The sequence below is a fragment of the Poromitra crassiceps genome, assembly GCF_964638095.1.
Source record: "Poromitra crassiceps genome assembly, chromosome: 5".
Classification (NCBI taxonomy): Eukaryota; Metazoa; Chordata; class Actinopteri; order Beryciformes; family Melamphaidae; genus Poromitra; species Poromitra crassiceps.
This window is the reverse complement of record NC_139642.1, coordinates 52,627,070-52,648,638: the sequence shown is the minus strand read 5'-3', so window position 1 is coordinate 52,648,638 and position 21,569 is coordinate 52,627,070. Positions and strand designations below refer to the sequence as shown.

The 21,569-nt window shown below is 44.8% G+C and overlaps 1 protein-coding gene across 1 annotated transcript in view; it reads right to left on the bottom strand.

The window, feature by feature from the left end:
- Positions 1-14,672, bottom strand: part of rap1gap2a (RAP1 GTPase activating protein 2a) — a gene marked incomplete at its 5' end in the record, with an annotated part of 118,599 nt that extends 103,927 nt beyond the window's left edge. Inside the window, 2 exons of the mRNA XM_083637548.1 lie at positions 8,387-8,422; positions 14,386-14,672. Of these exons, the coding sequence (XP_083493674.1) occupies positions 8,387-8,422; positions 14,386-14,429 (80 nt within the window). The remainder of the gene's footprint in view (positions 1-8,386; positions 8,423-14,385) is intronic.
- Between the last annotated feature and the right edge of the window lie 6,897 nt (positions 14,673-21,569).

Here is a 21,569-nt window from a genome sequence, read left to right as displayed (position 1 = left end):
AATAAGTGCAGTTATTGCAGCAATAGACTCAATAACAACAATTAAACGAGAACAAGAGTATGCACCAGCCGGGTTTCTCGAGGGAAAAGACGTTTTTGCGGTTCTTTCAAGTCGATTTGGATTGGATTTGGCGACACTGATTGGCTGAAGGTGTTGTCTGTCAAGGCAAGTACTCCCGCCCACTGAGATCAGTGTGAGCGGCTAGGCATGGGTCGGTTTGAAAATTTTGAAATCGGTTCGATATTCCCCAAAAAAACGTATCAAACCGGTATATCGAATTTTACCACTAAAAAAAGAAGAAGAAAAAATACGTTTTTGGTGTGTAAATGACTGTAATGCGACTGCACGTTTTTTTTTCGGTTCGCACGTGATCAAACCAGTTTGGGCTCGTACACCGAACCGAACCGGTAAAACCGGAAATCGACCCATGCCTATGAGCGGCATGAAGTCCAGACTGATAGGTAGAGCGAGACACAATGTGAGCTCACATTATCAGGGATTGGTTTTTAGAAGGCTAAATATATTCAGCTGTCATCTCAAATTTGACTATATGATTGCCATTTTGAAATGGACACCGATAGTATTTCTTCATCAACAAGTGCAATCTATTACACGTGCTGCTTTGCATCCAGTCATCAAGTCTTGCTAGCGCTTGAGGCGTGAGAGGAGAGGAAGTACAACATCCTGACCTGGCCTCATGAGGCTGGGTGTGTCTCCACCACTTGCCACATCACAGCGCTCATCTCCACGACCTTCTCTGACCTCTCTTCCTCTACCCGCTTCTCACGCCCGCGCAACCCTCTATGTCATGCACAGTATGTAACCACCGAAATGCAGAAGCCCACACGGGGACAAAGACGAGGGCTAAGGCCACAACGCGTCCCAGAATAGAAAAGTGAAGTGACACTTGTGTAACGGGAATAATGATGATAAACATCAGATGAACCCTGGCTCCCTACTGTAACCGCCAGCTTACCGTCTTATTGGGCCACTGGGTGTTGGATAAAAGCTGATTGCACTTCTGTCGTCCATTGGTAAGCCTGGCCTTAGATAACAGACGGTAACGACTGCTTGGAATGAGCAGAACACAATAAAGCGGCCCCGGCTCATTATGGTTGTATACAGCCTGTGTGTGACTAGTGACTGTTGATTCCACGCTCACTATAAGAGCACCCCCTCCAGCTGGATTAAGCCATCACCTAAAGTCAATATAATCACAGCAGACTTATAGCCACATGCTTGTTTTGGTGCCCTCAGCTGGTTATATAGAAGGCACCGGGAGCTAGAGTAAATGCCAGGCTTCCAGAAATAGCAGCAGGCCGTGAGCTCTTTTCCACGATGCTATAAATAGACAGATAACATTTACACCTGGCTCAAAAAGGAGGAGATGTACTAGATGCCTTTTCTTCAAAAAGGGCCTCTATATTTTCCACATTTAGCCCTATTCCTCCACTGTTGTTCCCTCTCAAGCCCCAAACGCACAGGGAGCGAAACTTGACGCGCGTCAATTTCTGCCCCTATAGCGCACTGCAAGCATCAGATCTGATCTGAAATGTATACACCACAGAATGACAGAACCATCAGTATTTTTGGGGGGAAAGGCCACTAATTTACATGTACAGTAGGCACTGGCAGGCACAATGACCGATGAAAAAAAAGTTGTTATACCATAGTTTTGTGCCGCTGTCATTCAGAGGCTGTTGGATCATCCTACCTGTCTGCTGTGCAGAGGGGGAGGAAAAAAGGCAGCGCTGCGGGAGAAAATGATGCAATCATTCTGTCCAAACTTTCAGCAAACTAATCTCATCATGACATCCAGGGATAGGCTATGAAAGTGGGCAGAGAGGGGGGGGTGGGGGTGGGGGGTGGGGCTCAGAGCACTTTGGTCGCTGCTGGAACCTCATTTGACGCACAAAAATGTAAACAGGTTAGTACAGGCAGGCAGTTTGACGCTGATAGTAACGCTCTTGGTGCGCGTTCGGCCCTTTAAAACAATGGGTGGACTTCAAAACGCGAGCGTCTGACGCGCCCAGTGTGTTAGAGGCTTCAGCCTCTCCCTGTCACACATCTCACTCTGTCACTCCTCACCCTGTCACACATCTCACTCTGTCACTCCTCACCCTGTCACACATCTCACTCTGTCACTCCTCACCCTGTCACACATCTCACTCTGTCACTCCTCACCCTGTCACACATCTCACTCTGTCACTCCTCACCCTGTCACACATCTCACTCTGTCACTCCTCACCCTGTCACACATCTCACTCTGTCACTCCTCACCCTGTCACACATCTCACTCTGTCACTCCTCACCCTGTCACACATCTCACTCTGTCACTCCCCGCAACAAGCCATTCCTGCTGGACATGGTGTATTTTTCTTTGCCGATAAATAATGTATCCTTTCTCTTCCGAATGGATGTATAGGAGAATCCAGACAAATAAGGCTGTTTCATAGTATTGACGCATTGGAGAGGTTGTGAAAGAAGACTAAAAGTCATGCTAAAAGTACAGCAGTGAATCAACAAAATGAAGGGTAGATTTAAGCAATAGATCACGACAGGCCGTGGTATTTAAGCAATATCACATGAGAGGGAGTACGGTTGTTGGCTAATATTGCCACTGCTGTGATTCGGTCGCAGGCACGAGGCCGCAGGCCGAGTGCCGAAGATAATCACAGCAGTGCCAATATTAGACAACAACAGCACGACCTCGAGTGTGATATTGCTTTTATACAACAGTTCTATTAAACAAAGCTGATCAAAAAAATGACAAAAAGCTGAGAAAATATATGATTTCTGTATTTATTCCTCCGCCAACAAAAATAGTCCCCTCAGCTTTCTGCTTTGCTGAAAATGTAGCCTAATCAGCCTAATTAACTGCAGGCTGTCTACTTTACTACTGTCTACTCTACAGCTGTGAAGCGTTTTGTTGATTAGAGCAGCTGCGAAGCGGAGTGATCTACACACAGTGAAGCGCCAGTGCGTTATTGTGAAATAACGGCACTCGTAGGATCCCTCTTGTCCAATCAAATTGCTAATCCACACCTAAGGGTCGTGCTTTGCCCAACGCTGTAGGCGGTGGGTGAAAACGGATTGAGGGGGACGGAAATGTTGTCTGACAGGCGTTAATGTCTAATTGGCAGCAGCTGGCTATGCTCATAGGCGCTCATAGGCACGCACACACACACACACACACACACACACACACACACACACACACACACACACACACACACACACACACACACACACACACACACGAGAGGAGACTGGCACCTGGACAGAGAGAGACAGGCAGGTAGACAGTTACAAAAGTGACTGACAGAAGCTTGTCAGATGACACCAGAGATAGTATATTATTAAGATGACACTCCCCGAGACATCAAAAAGTCGCAAAGTTTGTGTCACCTAATTCACATGTGGTATGCTCAATAAAAGGTTTGAGTTGAAAAGCGTTGTATTTGATGTGTGGTGGACCGTGTTGACAGAGGAGCTTTATGAGCAACATCGACCGTACATCCTGAAGCAACACCTGTCAGCTGGGAGCAACATGATGAGGTCATGACCCTTTACCTTAGCACACACACAAACACACTCTCTCACACACACAGACACACATAGACACACACACACACACACACACACACACACACACACACACACACACACACACACACACACACACACACACACACACACACACACTCTCTCGCTCTCTATTTTAATCTGGTGTATTCTATTCTACTCTACTGTACTCAGCCAACGTATGGGATAACAATTTAGTAGGTTGGAGATTGCAGTAGCCTATAAGGCATATGCTGAGAGAAGAGTGTTTGCAAATGAAATATGAAACTGTGCAGTGGAATTAAGTTCTGTAAATGCAAGGGATCTACTTTTTAATTTGATCAATCAGACTTAGCCTATAATCCGTCGATAACATGTTTTGCTGTGCAATTTATAATGGGTTCCAAAACATAGCTTATACTCATATCAATATCTATTTTGGAAAATAGGAAAACCTCAAATTAATCAATATTTTGAAGATCCAGTACTCAAAAACGCTAAGTTAAATAAATGTGGTAAAGCACTGTCATGACAGCAATCATTTCATCACAGTAGCCTACACCCCCCCTAACCCTAACCCTCATTTTGTAAGTCATCTATAAACATAGACTTCTATATTGTAAAGTAAATCATGCAAAAGAAAGCATATGCAGACAGAGTAAGAACAGGCGTCTACTCACCACAGTTTGCGACGCATCGTTACAGGATATCAGGATCTTCTGAGGTGCCTTTCTGTGCCTGTGTGTCTATATTCTGTCCTCTCTCTCCTCTATTCTGTCTATTTGTCCTCTTATAATATTCATTCAGCCCCACCACCACTTCAAGACAAAGCACACAAACACATGCGCGTGTGTGTGTGTGTGTGTGTGTGTGTGTGTGTGCGTGTGCGCGTGTGCACGCAGACACTCATACAGACATGCACAATTAACACAGACACACAGGTGTGATTATGCAGTTATTAATGAGGCGCTGTGTGTTGTGAGCAAGGTGAATGCAGAGAGACCACTTTGTAGTCGCCATGGGAAGAGGAGAGGGGGCGGAGACACAGAATTAATGATGAAGAGGACGAGGCGAGGAAGAGGGTGAAGGATGGAGAACGAGACAGAGAGTGTGTGAGAGAGTGAAAGAGAGGGGAGGAGGGTGGGATGAAAAGAGTTGTTGTGAAGGGCAGAAGAGACGACGACAACAATAACAACAACACAACAACGTACACCTGCTGCCCTGAGGGCAGCAGGTGAGTCTACCCTCTGCTTTTTATGAAGGGAACGTGCTCTTTCTATATTCTATCTATCCCAGCAGCTTTCTTCCTCAGCTCCCTCTCTGATGCATCTAAGGCAGTGGTGCTCCACCTTGCTCTACTCAGGAGCCACATTGACAAAAAATACTTTTGCAAGAGCCACAATCCCTTTCCTCCCTCAAACCAGTTTGGTTCAGTTTGAGTATCGCCAGCTCTTCAGCTCTCCACCTTTTGGAAAGTCGGTATTGGCCTACTGGGCCTTGGGTGCTTTATTTTGTCATGTCGTTGCAAATTGGACCCTTTGAATGGTGAAATAATGTTATCACAAAGCAGAGAGATGCATTTTCCTGAACCCATGGACACAGAGAAAAACTCAACTTCTCAGTCCACTTTAAATGTTCGATATTCCTCTTCATATTTGTGTTTCTTACGTTCTTTAGCCATTTTAGGTTCATGCTAAGCTACTTTTCCCAATGTGACAGAGTTTGCACCTGTCTCACGCGCCTGCAATCAGAGCGCGACACCGGAGATTAATTCTGCTGTTTTGTTGTTGTTTTTATTTATTTTAAGTAGGACTTAAAAGAGCCACAGCCACCCATAAAGGATCCTCATGTGGCTCTAGAGCCTCGGGTTGAGTATCACTGATGGAAGGTATCTTTCTTTCATGCATTCGATTCAAACTGTGAGCCATCATAAGATTCAAACTGTGAGCCATCATAAGATTCAAACTGTGAGCCATCATAAGATTCAAACTGTGAGCCATCACAAGTTTGGCTCTAAAGCCCATCCATCACACAGGGAATGAACCATATGAGGTGCAGACGCTGCAGAGTGAGATCTGGCCAGTGGCAGATCTCTCTCTGGCTCAGCACTGACTTTTATGTTTTGAAAGGATTGTCACTGTATGATTTGTTTTGATGGGAGCACACGCACGCACGCACACGCACGCGCACGCACACGCGCGCACGCACACGCACACACACACACACACGCGCACACACGGAGCCCAGCAGGCCAGCGCTAATAGTCGAGGCAGAGTCACGACTCACTCATTCATATTCAGAGGCACTACAGAGCAGACAGTCTAGACACCTGGTCGGGGACAGAGACAGACGATGGACTCAGATGACAGACCGCTAAGGACCTCGAGTCCAATTTGTCATCATTCAGCTCATCCTGAATTGGTTTCACCTGCTGCAGCTCTATAACAGCTTAGTCATTTCAGACAGGTGCAACGCCTACAGGACCACAGACAGGCTTATCGTAATGACCTTTGAAGACCAAATCCACCATTTTGACCCTGTAAATATCCATATAGATTATCTATTGACAAGTTTGACTTGTGCATAGTATATACCGTATTTTCTCAACTTGCAGTACCCATATGCATTATTTTGAGTAACCGGGTCATGATTTCTGGAAAGAGACAATGCTGTTGAGTTTTTCAAATGTGTTTTTTTGGCGCTTCGAGCACTACAAGCCGAGTGCCATCCAGTTCCATTGTATTGGAGAGAAGGCAGACAACTCTGAGGCCGATATCTCCAAAACTCAGGCAACTATCCCAAAACGATATACAGTAGATGGATAAATAGCACTACAGGTGAGAGGAAAAATATGTATTTGGGATTTTAGGGTGAGCTGTCCCTTTAAGGAGTGGGTGGAAAAAAGATCTTCAATCCATGAATAAGTCCACAAATAAAGCCGGTAGTGGAGTGGCAGTGTTTCAACAGGGGGCGCCATACAGCGATTATGGACAGGGAGAGAGACGCCAAAGATGGCAGGTGACAGATGAACACAGCAAATTGGGGAAACATAAAATAGGAGAAGATGAAAGGTTTTGTCATAATATGAGGTGAGAGGAGTTCAATGTGAGTCTGACTCGATGACTGAGGGACTGATACAGAGAAAAGCAGTGTGCTCTGGTGCCAGGTTAGCGTAGACTGTTGCTTTCGTCTGCATGTAAGATACTGCATGATACTTATACTGAACACACACACACACACACACACACACACACACACACACACACACACACACACACACACACACACACACACACACAAACCCTTCAACTCTCATTGCTACGGCAACCTGTTTAAACAAAGACAGGCTCCTCCTTGAATCAGCTTCAAAGGACAGTGCATGGGCCAGCAGGTACACACACCTGTGCAACATTGTGTCCATTTTGCTTAGAGCTCCAATGCAGAAGTGATTTGACCGAACAGATCATGAATATCCCAAATAATCCCTGAATAATTTAACTTGCACATGAAATATAGGCTCTTTCCCTGCCTGAATTTAATAATAATAACCTCTTAGAGAGATAAGTGCAGCCAGTCAGTGAGTGAGAATGATAAATGGCTCCAGTCCAACGAATCAAAACATAAACAGAGTCAGCAGCAGAGCGATAAGGGACACCGCAGCCAGTTACAGGGGCTCTACGGTATCTACATTGTAACAGTGTGGCTATGTCTAGAGGAGAAGACTACAGGTGGTCTCATCTGAAAGCAAATGTACCTTCAAATTGTCCTACAGCAGTTAGGGACAAATCACTTACATAACATGGTATAAATAGTCCTATAGGGTCAATGCGCACGCCACAATCAACCCCAAAACACCTAAAGACTGTTTACAGTACACATGTTGCTGATGAGACACGTGTATACTTTATTTTTTGCCATGACCTGACAACTAACTCATGCTTCATTCGGCACATGCCAGGTACATGTAGAGTAAACAAGTAAGTGCTAAGGGCCACCGCCTCCGGTATGGCTGCGAACACACCCACACTCATGTCATCTGTCACGGATGCAGAATCCGCCAAAAATAGAACAGGTGCGTAATTTGTCCGTACTGCATGTATCGCCCATCTATTAACATGGGCGAGAGTCGATCCGGCAGTTTTACCGGATCCGCAACCCAGCCGTAACGAATCTGGTGTATATTGCCTATTAGTCAAAGGCCAAGGTACAAGACAGGTATGGCTTTAGATCATTTTCATTGAAGAAGACATGCTTTGGGTGCTTTGTAGGTGTATGGGCCCTGTAGTGCAGTAGGACTGTACTGGAGAGCAGTGCACCCAGTTAACAAGACGTCAGTATCGTTGAGATTTTGGTCAAAACCAATCGGTATGACGGGGGGTAAAATGAAGCAGGGTGAGGTCAACAACTATGCTTCAAAGTTGATGTTGCAAAAGCTGGTCTTTAATCTCCATTTGAGAGATGCTGCACATTGCACAGTGATGCTTCCTTGGAAATCCAAAGGCACTTTAGTATAAATTTGGTCTTTGCTTGACTGACTTTAATATGAATATTATACAGTATGTGTATTAATTTGATGTTAAAAGATACATTTGGGAAATTTAGCAGCAAGGAGCCACAGCCACTAACCAAGATTACATTACATTACATTACGTCATTTGGCAGACGCTTTTATCCAAAGCGATTTACAATAACACATTTTTGTCAGCAATAGAGCAATCAACTATGCAACACAGTCTATGACAACTACAACTTCTGAAGGAACAGTGGTACAAGTTTAGTTCAGGTTAGTTCTTTTTTTTTTTTTAAGACTGGAAGAACGTACCTGGATTTCAGCACACCCAAACTGGCCTTGTCGATCCTGGAGAAGGAGGGAGAGAGAAAGGGGAAAAACACAGTAAGAAAAGAGAGTACTGATCATGTCTCCGATACAAACTGCTCACATCTTCAGTGATGTATACATCAAATGGATTCTTCTGACACATGCAGACGTGCAACTAATGGTCAGTTCTCTTCATGATGTATTCTATCTTTGATGCAAACAAGCAAACCGGCCCACAACCTGCTGTAACACTGCTTTGATTCATACGTAGTCAATTCATAGCAGAGAGCATGTTCTATGGCAGCTGACTTGATATGAGGTCACCTATCATTATCTGCATGCCACAAGCTGACAGACCAGTTATGACAGGTGTCAACTCTTGTTTATAATAAGGGTGTTATGCACGCCTCACTACAGACTGTACAAACTAAAAACACCCCGCTGTCAGGACATTACCTATGATAAATTACATTTTCCTGTGAATTTAAACGGCGTTATTTTACCATGTTGTTTAATGCCAGTGACAGCAGGGGTTTGTGCTGCAGTGCAGTTGGAGAGCTCATAGCAAGTAACTTAATGGCACTGTTGCACTTTGCAAAGCTCTCTGTGCAGAGATACTGAATACGCTTGAGCCTTTGTTCATGGAAAATGTACAAATGTGCATTCAAAGTAAAATTTATTTCTAACTGATTTGAAAATGTGTATGGATATGAGCGTTTTGTGTTTCTCCTCTTTTTTAAATGCTTTGACATGTTGTGGCATTAATTCTTGAACCCTGTGTTAATTTGGTGACTGAACCGTGCAGAATGAATCACGATCTTTCTCACTCAAATACATATGCATGTATGTATGCACAGTCACGCACAGACACACACACACACACACACACACACACACACACACACACACACACACACACACACACACACACACACACACACACACACACTATTCTCACTGCGCCAGCTTCCTTGCCACCCAACCACTTTAAATAAAATTTGAATATTTCCGGGGGTTTTAAATGATTCGAACAACAACATCCTTTTACAACAGCCTCCCCAGAGGCTATAAGAGACGGAGAGCAGGGATATTCTTCACAGATGCTACAGTACAACAAGCTAGATATGCAAATGTCAGAATACTGGGGTTAGAGTGTTAACATCTTGTGTAATCGTTTATGCAAAAGAAACTAATTTATGCAGAAGAGATACAGTCACTTCCACATCATCAGAGGCTTCAAAGCTAGATGCTTTAGCAAGAGATTGCTTTTATAGGCTTGGTTCTTGATGAATGATGAACCGCAATCGCCTATAGTCACATAAAACAATAAAAAATATATCAAACACACTGGTTCCCGTTGGCTACTTCACAGTTCATTTGCTATGCTACAGTGACGTGTTCCAGCCTCCCTGGTCCTGCACCATGAAGAGTGAGCATCATTCTGTTCCAGCCTCCCTGGTCCTGCACCATGAAGAGTGAGCATCATTCTGTTCCAGCCTCCCTGGTCCTGCACCATGAAGAGTGAGCATCATTCTGTTCCAGCCTCCCTGGTCCTGCACCATGAAGAGTGAGCATCATTCTGTTCCAGCCTCCCTGGTCCTGCACCATGAAGAGTGAGCATCATTCTGTTCCAGCCTCCCTGGTCCTGCACCATGAAGAGTGAACATTATTCTGTTCCAGCCTCCCTGGTCCTGCACCATGAAGAGTGAGCATCATTCTGTTCCAGCCTCCCTGGTCCTGCACCATGAAGAGTGAGCATCATTCTGTTCCAGCCTCTCTGGTCCTGCACCATGAAGAGTGAGCATCATTCTGTTCCAGCCTCCCTGGTCCTGCACCATGAAGAATGAACATCATTCTGTTCCAGTCTCCCTGGTCCTGCACCATGAAGAGTGAGCATCATTCTGTTCCAGCCTCCCTGGTCCTGCACCATGAAGAGTGAACATCATTCTGTTCCAGCCTCCCTGGTCCTGCACCATGAAGAGTGAGCATCATTCTGTTCCAGCCTCCCTGGTCCTGCACCATGAAGAGTGAGCATCATTCTGTTCCAGCCTCTCTGGTCCTGCACCATGAAGAGTGAGCATAATTCTGTCCCAGCCTCCCTGGTCCTGCACCATGAAGAGTGAGCATCATTCTGTTCCAGCCTCCCTGGTCCTGCACCATGAAGAATGAACATCATTCTGTTCCAGTCTCCCTGGTCCTGCACCATGAAGAGTGAGCATCATTCTGTTCCAGCCTCCCTGGTCCTGCACCATGAAGAGTGAGCATCATCCTGTTCCAGCCTCCCTGGTCCTGCACCATGAAGAGTGAGCATCATTCTGTTCTAGCCTCCCTGGTCCTGCACCATGAAGAGTGAGCATCATTCTGTTCCAGCCTCCCTGGTCCTGCACCATGAAGAGTGAACATCATTCTGTTCCAGCCTCCCTGGTCCTGCACCATGAAGAGTGAGCATCATTCTGTTCCAGCCTCCATGGTCCTGCACCATGAAGAGTGAGCATCATTCTGTTCCAGCCTCCCTGGTCCTGCACCATGAAGAGTGAGCATCATCCTGTTCCAGCCTCCCTGGTCCTGCACCATGAAGAGTGAGCATCATTCTGTTCCAGCCTCCCTGGTCCTGCACCATGAAGAGTGAACATCAATCTGTTCCAGCCTCCCTGGTCCTGCACCATGAAGAGTGAACATTATTCTGTTCCAGCCTCCCTGGTCCTGCACCATGAAGAGTGAACATTATTCTGTTCCAGCCTCCCTGGTCCTGCACCATGAAGAGTGAACATCAATCTGTTCCAGCCTCCCTGGTCCTGCACCATGAAGAGTGAGCATCATTCTGTTCCAGCCTCCCTGGTCCTGCACCATGAAGAATGAACATCATTCTGTTCCAGTCTCCCTGGTCCTGCACCATGAAGAGTGAGCATCATTCTGTTCCAGCCTCCCTGGTCCTGCACCATGAAGAGTGAGCATCATCCTGTTCCAGCCTCCCTGGTCCTGCACCATGAAGAGTGAGCATCATTCTGTTCTAGCCTCCCTGGTCCTGCACCATGAAGAGTGAGCATCATTCTGTTCCAGCCTCCCTGGTCCTGCACCATGAAGAGTGAACATCATTCTGTTCCAGCCTCCCTGGTCCTGCACCATGAAGAGTGAGCATCATTCTGTTCCAGCCTCCATGGTCCTGCACCATGAAGAGTGAGCATCATTCTGTTCCAGCCTCCCTGGTCCTGCACCATGAAGAGTGAGCATCATCCTGTTCCAGCCTCCCTGGTCCTGCACCATGAAGAGTGAGCATCATTCTGTTCCAGCCTCCCTGGTCCTGCACCATGAAGAGTGAACATCAATCTGTTCCAGCCTCCCTGGTCCTGCACCATGAAGAGTGAACATTATTCTGTTCCAGCCTCCCTGGTCCTGCACCATGAAGAGTGAACATTATTCTGTTCCAGCCTCCCTGGTCCTGCACCATGAAGAGTGAACATCAATCTGTTCCAGCCTCCCTGGTCCTGCACCATGAAGAGTGAGCATCATTCTGTTCCAGCCTCCCTGGTCCTGCACCATGAAGAGTGAACATCAATCTGTTCCAGCCTCCCTGGTCCTGCACCATGAAGAGTGAGCATCATTCTGTTCCAGCCTCCCTGGTCCTGCACCATGAAGAGTGAGCATAATTCTGTTCCAGCCTCCCTGGTCCTGCACCATGAAGAGTGAGCATCATTCTGGAGCTGTAAGTCTGGCTCGCAGAAGGCTTATCGTCTAAGCAGCAATGGAGAAAATTCACCACCCAGCTGAGGGCGAACTCATCAAACAAATCAAAGCCTCATATACGTCAACGCAGACTTTGTAGATGAAGGCAATGCTTTGCTTTCTGTCTGTACTTCAGACTCACTATATAGTCTTTCCTTCATAGGAAAGGACATTTTCTCTCATCCATAAAGCTTACCAGATGGCCTGGCTAATTAAATTATTGATATACTGTATAACAAATGGCCTGCCCCCTCACAACCATCTCTACATTTGCTACTACATCACCATCTGATTCAACTGCTGCAACTTCAAGCAGGTGCCAAAGCAACTCTCCTGCATGTAAACGATCATCTATGCCTCTGTACTAGATGTGTCTGTGTCTGTATAACCATCCAAAGGCCTACCCCCACGAAGACCTGGGTTCAATACCCTGTAGTGGCACTTCTGGCTTGGTCAGACGTTCCAACAGACACCACTAGCCGTGTCTGTGGGTGGGAAGAACTGTTGGGGCATGTGTCCTGGTCGCTGCACTATAGCGCCTCACCAGTCCCTGGGAGGACTAGGGGGGAATAGTGTGATCCTCCTATGCACTACATCCTGCCGGTGAAAAACCTCGCTGTCAGGTGAAAAGAAGCGGCTGGACATGTATCGGAGGCTGCACATGTATCGGCCGAGCCCAGATCTAGCCCAGATCTGGTTCCAGCCCTGTCTGTTTCCACTGGTTCCAGCCCTGCCTGGCATCTATGCGCAGCCAGAACCCAGCTGGGAAGGTTAAGTGCTCTGAAGCACCGCTTCAGTTTCAGAGTGACGGCCAGCGGGGGCGCCAACGCAAAACACTCATTCAGCTGGAAATGGGCTTTCTGGCAGCTTCTTTAGCGCTGCATCACGGGAGCACTTGTTTGGCAAATGGAGCAGGAGAACACACTCCTGCCTGCTGACACACACATACACACACACACACACAGACACACACACACCTACACACACACACACACACACACACACACACACACACACACACACACACACACACACACGCCTGCCGAGAGGAGTGCTACTGGAGTGTGTGTCCCATAACACACACAGTAGCAACAACAATAACACACAGAGGCCAACAGCAGACAAAGCAGCCTGTTCATTCTCAGTGATCCCTCCAAGCCCGGAGACAGCACCAAGTGAGACCAAGACACACGCACACAATGGCTTCCTAACGCGGCTCAGCCAATCACAATCAAGGACCGCAACTACAGTATCCGTGTATCCGTTTTATCAACAAGTTTCTATGAGAATCACATTTTGTACATACTGACAAACACATATAAACAGTGTGAGAGTTTTTAAATGTTATGTCTTTCTTTATTTCCAAAAACATTTGGAAAAGCTCATAAATCATAGATTTACTGCATGCTTTCCTCTCAATATGAAAGTTTTGGCTGATACAGCACCAATATTAACATTGCTGTTATTTTGCTCATCAGACCAATACTGATATACTGTATATAAAAAATACTAGCATCAGCTGATACAGATATGATTGCTGATATACTGTGCATCCTTGACACACACACACACACACACACACACACACACACACACACACACACACACACACACACACACACACACACACACACACACACACACACAGACACACACACGTGTTGCAACCCACATATACACAGAGGTTAGAGGTGTGAGAGCAGTCTGAGTCCTCCACCCATCCTTCCTTTCTTCTCAGGGAAATAGTTTACTTTTGCACGGCACACGCCCATACCAATACAACATGCACATGTGAGCATACACATATGACTGTACAGCAGTGTACACCCTTTTTTTAAGATGCATCAATTAAATGCATTCATTCATTCATAATCAGTACAATCAAAAAACATGTGCACGCATACTGTAGACAGACAGACAGACAGACACACACACACACACACACACACACACACACACACACACAGAGTGTGCAAAAACCTTAAGAATCCCGAGACAATATTGCCAGAATACTCCAAGACACTGTATGATCCAAATATGATGATAGTGGATAGTACTCTCCGATCATGAGTTACAGATTTCATGTTCGGAGCATTCCCAACTCCAGAATGGGACCACTTTATACTTCTACGATCTGGAGTTCATGTCACGCCAGATACTAGGCAATAAAACCATATCTCATATCTGGAAATTATCTGGTCAGAAATGGAGAGCCGTCACAGATTCACTATAGTCACACATTCACACAGACATCAGCATCCAGTGAGAAAGCAACATACCATCCAAATCCAGCGAATGACACGCTTCTCCTCCTCTTCAGCATGTTGACAGAGTGAACTTCTCAGCAGCTCTCGCTCTCTGGCTCCGTGCTTGCTGTCAGTGTCTCTCTCTCTCTCTCTCTCTCTCTTTCTCCCCCTGTCTCTCTGACTCTTTAGGGAGATGGATCCACGTGTCTATAGCTGTCTCTGCAGCCTCTCTCTCTCTCTCTCTCTCTCTCTCTGTGGAGAGAAGCCTGTCTATTCTTGCTCCCTCGCCCTTTTTTTTCTTCTTTCTGTTGTGCTACTTCTCTCCCACCTGCCTCCCCAGACCTGCTGTCTCTGCTTTGGCACCTGACCAGCCAACTACTTTGCACAAACGCTCTGGCTGTCACACACTATTGTGCCCACACACACAGAGAGTACACCCACTTACACGCGCACACACACAAACACACATATACGCTTCACCAGGGGAGGAGCAAGGTGGGGAGGGGCCACAGCCACACGTCTACCACACATTCTGCAGAAGAAGAGCTAGTAGGTTTGAGAATCCTCTTCACTCACCCATGAATGGTTCAACCATTGCTGTCTACAATTAAATGTGTCAAAGACCACTGCCATGCACTACACAAAGAAAACTAGCAACACTGTTGAGCCACACATACTTGCACTTGGACAAAGAGTAGGAGTAGAAGTTGTCAAAGAAGTTAAATATCTCAGTCATGGCCTGCCACAGACTCAACTCTCTCCTTTAAAACTCAGTCTGAGGTTTGTAATATGGTCAAGAATATATATGAATGCCATGATCATATCACAGATAACTTACTGTTTAACAAGCTGGTCACAGGCAAGTAGCTCAACCCTGAGGCCACTAGAATCAACAAGCTGGGAACACCTGATCTAACATGCACTACACAACATGAACAACACTATAAAGTTGTTCATGGCATCCTCCCCCACTCAGTTGCTTTGTTAGGCAACGAGGAAACACAAATCATATTTACAAGAGGAAACTGCATTCTCCCTCTGAGAAAATCTGCCTTTAGTCAATCAGGCTTTTCAATGAAAGCAGCACATGAATGGAATGCTGTAGCAGCCCACATCAGAGAAGTCACCACCTACAGGTCATTTTCTAGAGCGCTAAGAACACAACCAAGTCTGCCAGCACTAGTTTGGATGCCATTCTGTGTGCCCCATTGCTGAACTTACCTTGGTGTTATCTGCTGCCCTGTTGCTCATGTCGGTCTTTGCCTATGTCAGTAGTGCTTATGTGGTGCTGCTGTTGTCCTGCCGCATGTCTTTGCCTGTAGTGTTGTCTTGCTGCTCATGTCTGTCTTTGCCTATGTCAGTAGTGCTTATGTCTGCAGTACTGTGACTGTACTAGTGCTGTGTTGTCCTGTTGCTGAACCGTAATTTACTCTGCTTTATTACTGCCCATGTCAGTGTCCTATCCAGCGCATGTCGGTATGTGTTTTATCTTTACTATGATTGATATGCCTTACTGCATGTCTATTGTTTTTAAACGTGTTTCTTGATTTTAGGATGCTAACTTCACACCTGGCCAGGGAGGACTACAGGTGGAAACTAGCCTCCTGGCTAATGCTGGCATGTTTATGGTGTTTTTAACATGCACTGTTTATTAATATGCACTGTTCCTGTGAAATAAATGGGGGAAAAAATGAAATGACCGGCAGTCACACACAGCATCTGTGGCCTGTGAATAACCAATAACCAATAACAGGAAGTAGTTGAAATGGGGTCACTTCCTGTGTTGTGTGCCACCCAGGTATGCCGCTGTGTGATTTTAAAACATGCCCACCCAAGTGTGGAGCCCCTCTGTTCATCTCATTCAAACACCACCACACAGAGCTAGACTCCCATGCAGCAAACACATGATGCATGTCATCCAATCGACTTTTTGGAAGTAAAACTCTGCAAAGTCCATTAAAGTAAATTCCATAATCATACAGGTCCTATTTAAAAAGCCAGTTGCACAGAAGATCAGCTGATAGCAGAGAAAGCGAAAGAGGATTAATTTGTATTGTATAGGAGGAAATGGGAGGAGCTGTGCTGTACTGTGCGGTCTGCTCTGACAGTAATGACTATATATACGCAGAGACACCTCCCATGTTCTTCTAAAGGGAGTGACCTTCCTGGCTTCCTTCCTCCCTCACTCCAGCCTTGACAAGTCTCACTCTCTCAGAACAGCCATGGTGGTCATTTTGACAACCATATATATACCGTATATATACCGTATATGTGTGTGTGTGTGTGTGTGTGTGTGTGTGTGTGTGTGTGTGTGTGTGTGTGTGTGTGTGTGTGTGTGTGTGTGTGTGTGTGTGTGTGTGTGCAATAACTCTTTGCTGGATTAAAAGATACCATGCTGTTGGTACCTGACTTTTACTAAAAGTGCATGTATTTCCATTTAAAACTGTTTTTATATGAATTACACCAAAGCCAAATAATCTAGAAGGAATCTATCAGTAAAAATGACTGCCTGTTCTAATAGTTATGGAATTCTGCCACTTATTTAAACTTGTTAAAATGCACATTGGCACTTAAACTTGTTAAAATGCACATTTTGGTGTTATTTCGTCATTTTAAAAGATATTTTAACACAATAAATGCATTAATCTCTCAATTGGGTCTTTATCATGAGAGATTATAGAGTGCGGAATATAGAGGTCAAAATTACCGCTTCCGGCCAGTAGTTATTATGGAATAATTCTGGCTCTTCTAGTGTTAACGCTCACACAGCTGTCAGCTGTGTGAGCGTTAACACTAGACGTCCCGAGGCTTTGGGCGACTGTACTGTATATACCAGTAACTTTAAATAATGTACACTTTCTCCTTGAGAAAATATTTTACCTTCTTTTTGAAATGTGGGATAAAATGCCTCAGGGGTAAAAACGTGATCAGTGTGTGTTGTTATTCTCCTGGGACCTTTCTGTTTCATGTTACTTTTGTTATATTTGTACGAGGGCTACCCATAGATATCATATCATAAAATGAAAATGTTGAATATGGACGGTTTTCACAGGAATTGTGTTGCTAGGGAACTGTTTGAAACCTAGCATATTTCCTGTAAGCTATTAGTATTAGCAAATCCTAAAACAGAAAGTAAGCTACTGTAGGGGCTCATTTACAATGTTTATTTTGTCAAGTTCAAACCGTCTATAAAAGGTCAATAGAGGCTCAGGCAGTTGAAAGTCAAAAAGAGGTTTGGGGTTAATTTGCTTTCCTCAGAAATGTGAGGCCAGATCACTCATGGCTCTTCTTTTCTGCTGTGAAATGGATTGATTTCCAGAGCGACCTACACTTACGATCACAGCAACAAGTACAGTACACTGTTACACCAAGACGCCAAGCAAGCCTTTTAACAATGATTACAGTCAATAGCCTTCAGAATGAAAGAATACCAATAGTGTCTCTCTGTCACTGTCTCTCTCTCCACTCTGTCTCTCTGTCTCTCTCTCCACTGTCTCTCTCTCTCCGTGTGTGGCTGATGAGTGGATGGATGAGTGGGTGCACTCAGTCCCATATCTCTATCATGATGGCATCTCACTGATTAAAAGCAATAAAATGCTTCAGTAGCATAATGTAATGTTGTATGTGTGTGTGTGTGTGTGTGTGTGTGTGTGTGTGTGTGTGTGTGTGTGTGTGTGTGTGTGTGTGTGTGTGTGTGGTTGTGTGTGTGTGTGTGCGTGCAATGTACATGCACAGGGCTATGAACTTCAAAGTCGGCACCGCAGTGGTAATGATTATAATCAGCCCTCTGCATTCGCACAATGGATGAACCACAAAGGACTGAATAGAATAGAAGAAAATAGAACAGAACAGAACAGAATAGAATAGAATAGAATAGAGTACTTTATATTATAGGGGGATATCCATTCACAGCCTTCTGATGAGGCGCGTTCTGGTTCTGATTAAAGATGACTGGGGCAGATCACATATGGGACAAAATGACCTCACTTTCTCCACCTAGTGGTTTAGATGAATCTTCCTCTCAAACGAAAAAGAATAAAATAAAGAGATTTGGGAAGAAAGAAAGAAAGACAGACAGACAGACAGACAGACAGACAGACAGACAGAGAGACAGACAGACAGACAGACAGACAGTTGTATATTCTACATACTTTCAAAAAAATTGTAAGTGAGGACATAATACCAAACTGCCCCTTTTATCTACATGTGATTGGGAGCTTGTTCATCTATTGTTCTGAAATACATTGCATCCCACACATAATAGCTCCCCGGTTCACCCCGCACGGCGCAGCACAATTGTTCAACTGACTATGCTCAGAACGGCAGATACGAGAGGGAGACATGGGAGAGAGAGAGAGGGAGAGAGAGAGAGAGAGGGACAGGGATACGTTAACAGAAGAGAGAGCAATACGATATACTAAAAACAAACACACGTAGAAGGGCAGAAGATGCACAGGCACAGTTTATATTGCTGCCCAACTACAGACACATATTCATAGACAGACAGACAGATAGACAGACACTCAGACAGACACTAGACAGACAGACACTAGACAGACACTAGACAGACAGTTGTTATCACATCACCCCCTCTCTCTACAACCTTTCTTGTTACTGTCCACTCTGCACTATCTTACTAATATAATTGGGCAGCTGATTCCGGCGCTGCACAAAATTGTTCGCACATGTGCAGTTGAGCGGGTGCGACCTCAAGGGCGAACTAACGAGGCATGGGAGAAATGAGCGATGAGGACGACGAGGAGGCACGGTAGGAATGAGCACTGCCATCAGAGGGTGTGGCGAGGGGACGCTGGAAAGAGTGACGCTCTGTTTCTAGTCTGAATAAGCAGGAAAGGATTTTAAACACTTTAAAAACTATCGATAACTTCTCCTCACCTGAGTATGTGTGTCATATTATCTTAGTTAGTAGAGGAACCAAGGCACCCCATAACATTGATTGGAAATGTCATCTGATCTGTGATTAGAACATTTGCCACAGTGGGTTTGTTCAACCCTCATTGAGCTAAAAGGAAGCTTATCAAGGCAATGGCTCAGTGTTTAATCAAATGCAAAAGGCTCAAAAGCCCGTGAAATCCTGGTCAGGAACCACGGGTTTGGACTGATGCTCCCATCTGTCCATCCATTACTCGCTCCTAACTAGGGGTGTCACAATATATCGTCCCACGAAATTTCGCGATAGTAAAACGTCACGATATGTATCGTTGAGATGAAATCTCATATCGCAATTTCTTTTCTTTTTTTTCTCAAAAATAGACAAAGAAACGTCTTTGTTTGTTGAAGTTCAATGTGTGGAAAGTAGTTCAGTTGAACAAGTCTCTGAAGAGACACATGAGAAGTTATACAGGAGAGAAACCATTCAATTGAGTTTCTGGCAAAACTGTTTACTTGACAGGAAAAACTGAAGATGCATAAAAAATAGACTAAGAAAAGTCTTGTTGTTTGAGTTTGAAGAAAAACTGAAGATGCATAATGAGAATTTATACTGCTGAGAAACCTTTTAGTTCAAAGTAAATCTAAGTGACGGTGTAACTCATTCTATTTCAAGATAAGCCTTATCTCCAATCTCATGTTTTTTCTAGTTGTTATTGTAATAACAATTTCCCACAACAGCATGTTTTGTATTTGTGCATTTCAAATAAAATACTACTTTTCCAGTCATATATTGTCATTATTCAAGTTTTAAAAAATATTGTTAAAATCGTATCGTATCGTAATCGTGAACCCAGTATCGTGATACGTATCGTATCGTGAACTGAGTGTATCGTGACACCCCTACTCCTAACCTCTTCCACCCACTTGCTCTTTTTCTTCCCCCTTTCTTTTTTCCTCCACTTTCCCCATCCCACTTTGATCCATTTTGTTTCTTTCAATCTGTCTTGACCTTCTCTCCGTCATCACACTTTAGACCTCCCTCCATCTCAACCCTCGCTGGTGAGAAATGCAATCACCAGAGATGAATGCCAAGGGAGCGCTGAGACACCAAGAGTCATGTTTCCGTCTATCATTTATGTCTGTCCCTCCTTCCCTCGCTCCATCTGTCTGTCTGTCTGTCTGTCTGTCTGTCTGTCTCTCAATTCAAGTCAAAGAGGCTTTATTGGCATGACTATAGTGAATTACAGCATTGCTCACTCACTGTCCCTCAGATTGTGACAAGTCATTATATATTTAGCTGCTGTGTTGCAGCTTGTCTTCTCTAGTTTGTTGATGTTAGGGACAGGCCCGTAGCCAGGGTTTGAGAAATACCGAGGTCATTTTAGCGCAGTGTGGGGGGCCCAGGGGGGGCTGTGCACACCCGGTTAGAAATGTTTGTCCATTTTAAAGTAAAATGCTTCAATCTGGTGCACTTTGAGAGCAAAATTAAGAGGCTAGATCTATAAAGAACTACAGACATCATGTTAGATTAATATCCTCTTTACTTTGCTGTTGCTTTAAAATTATACAAAAAATAAATGTCTCCCCATATAATATAATTTATATTCTGCATACAGGTCACATGGCAGAATACTGCTCAATTAAATACAATGGCCTATCTACACAAACATCACTTACAGGGGAGTTACTTACCCATTCACTTCAATAGAACTGTCCCCAAAGTCTAGCCCCAATCTAGCCCCAATGCAAAATTTGAACGTTGTGGTGAGTTATGTCTCTTCCTTCTATATAGCACACAGAGAGGAAGCAAATTGTTGCATTTCTGATCAACTGTCATATATCATGTTAATTTATGAGGGCTTTAAAACATCAATGACAGATGAATAGATCTGGGGGCCAGGGCTATAAAATTGTGTGGTGAAAATACCGAGGTCATGACCTCGGTGTGCTCAATGGTAGCTACGGGCCTGGTTAGGGAGGCTTCTGAAGCCTGTTCCATTTTGGGGTAATATTAATTTCTGATAGTGTTATATTTGGGACAGGTGGTGAGGAAGTAACTCTGCCTCCTCTCTCTCTCTCTCTCTCTCTCTCTCTCTCTCTCTCTCTCTCTCTCTCTCTCTCTCTCTCTCTCTCTCTCTCTCTCTCTCTCTCTCTCTCTCTCTCTCTCTCTCTCTCTCTCTCTCTCTCTCTCTCTCTCTCTCTCTCTCTCTCTCTCTCTCTCTCTCTCTCTCTCCTGTTCCTTCCAAACCCCAACCTTCAGTTCTGAAAAAGTTAGACCAACGTGGAACTATCCAAAACTGCTTTTCCCTGAATGGCCACTAGAG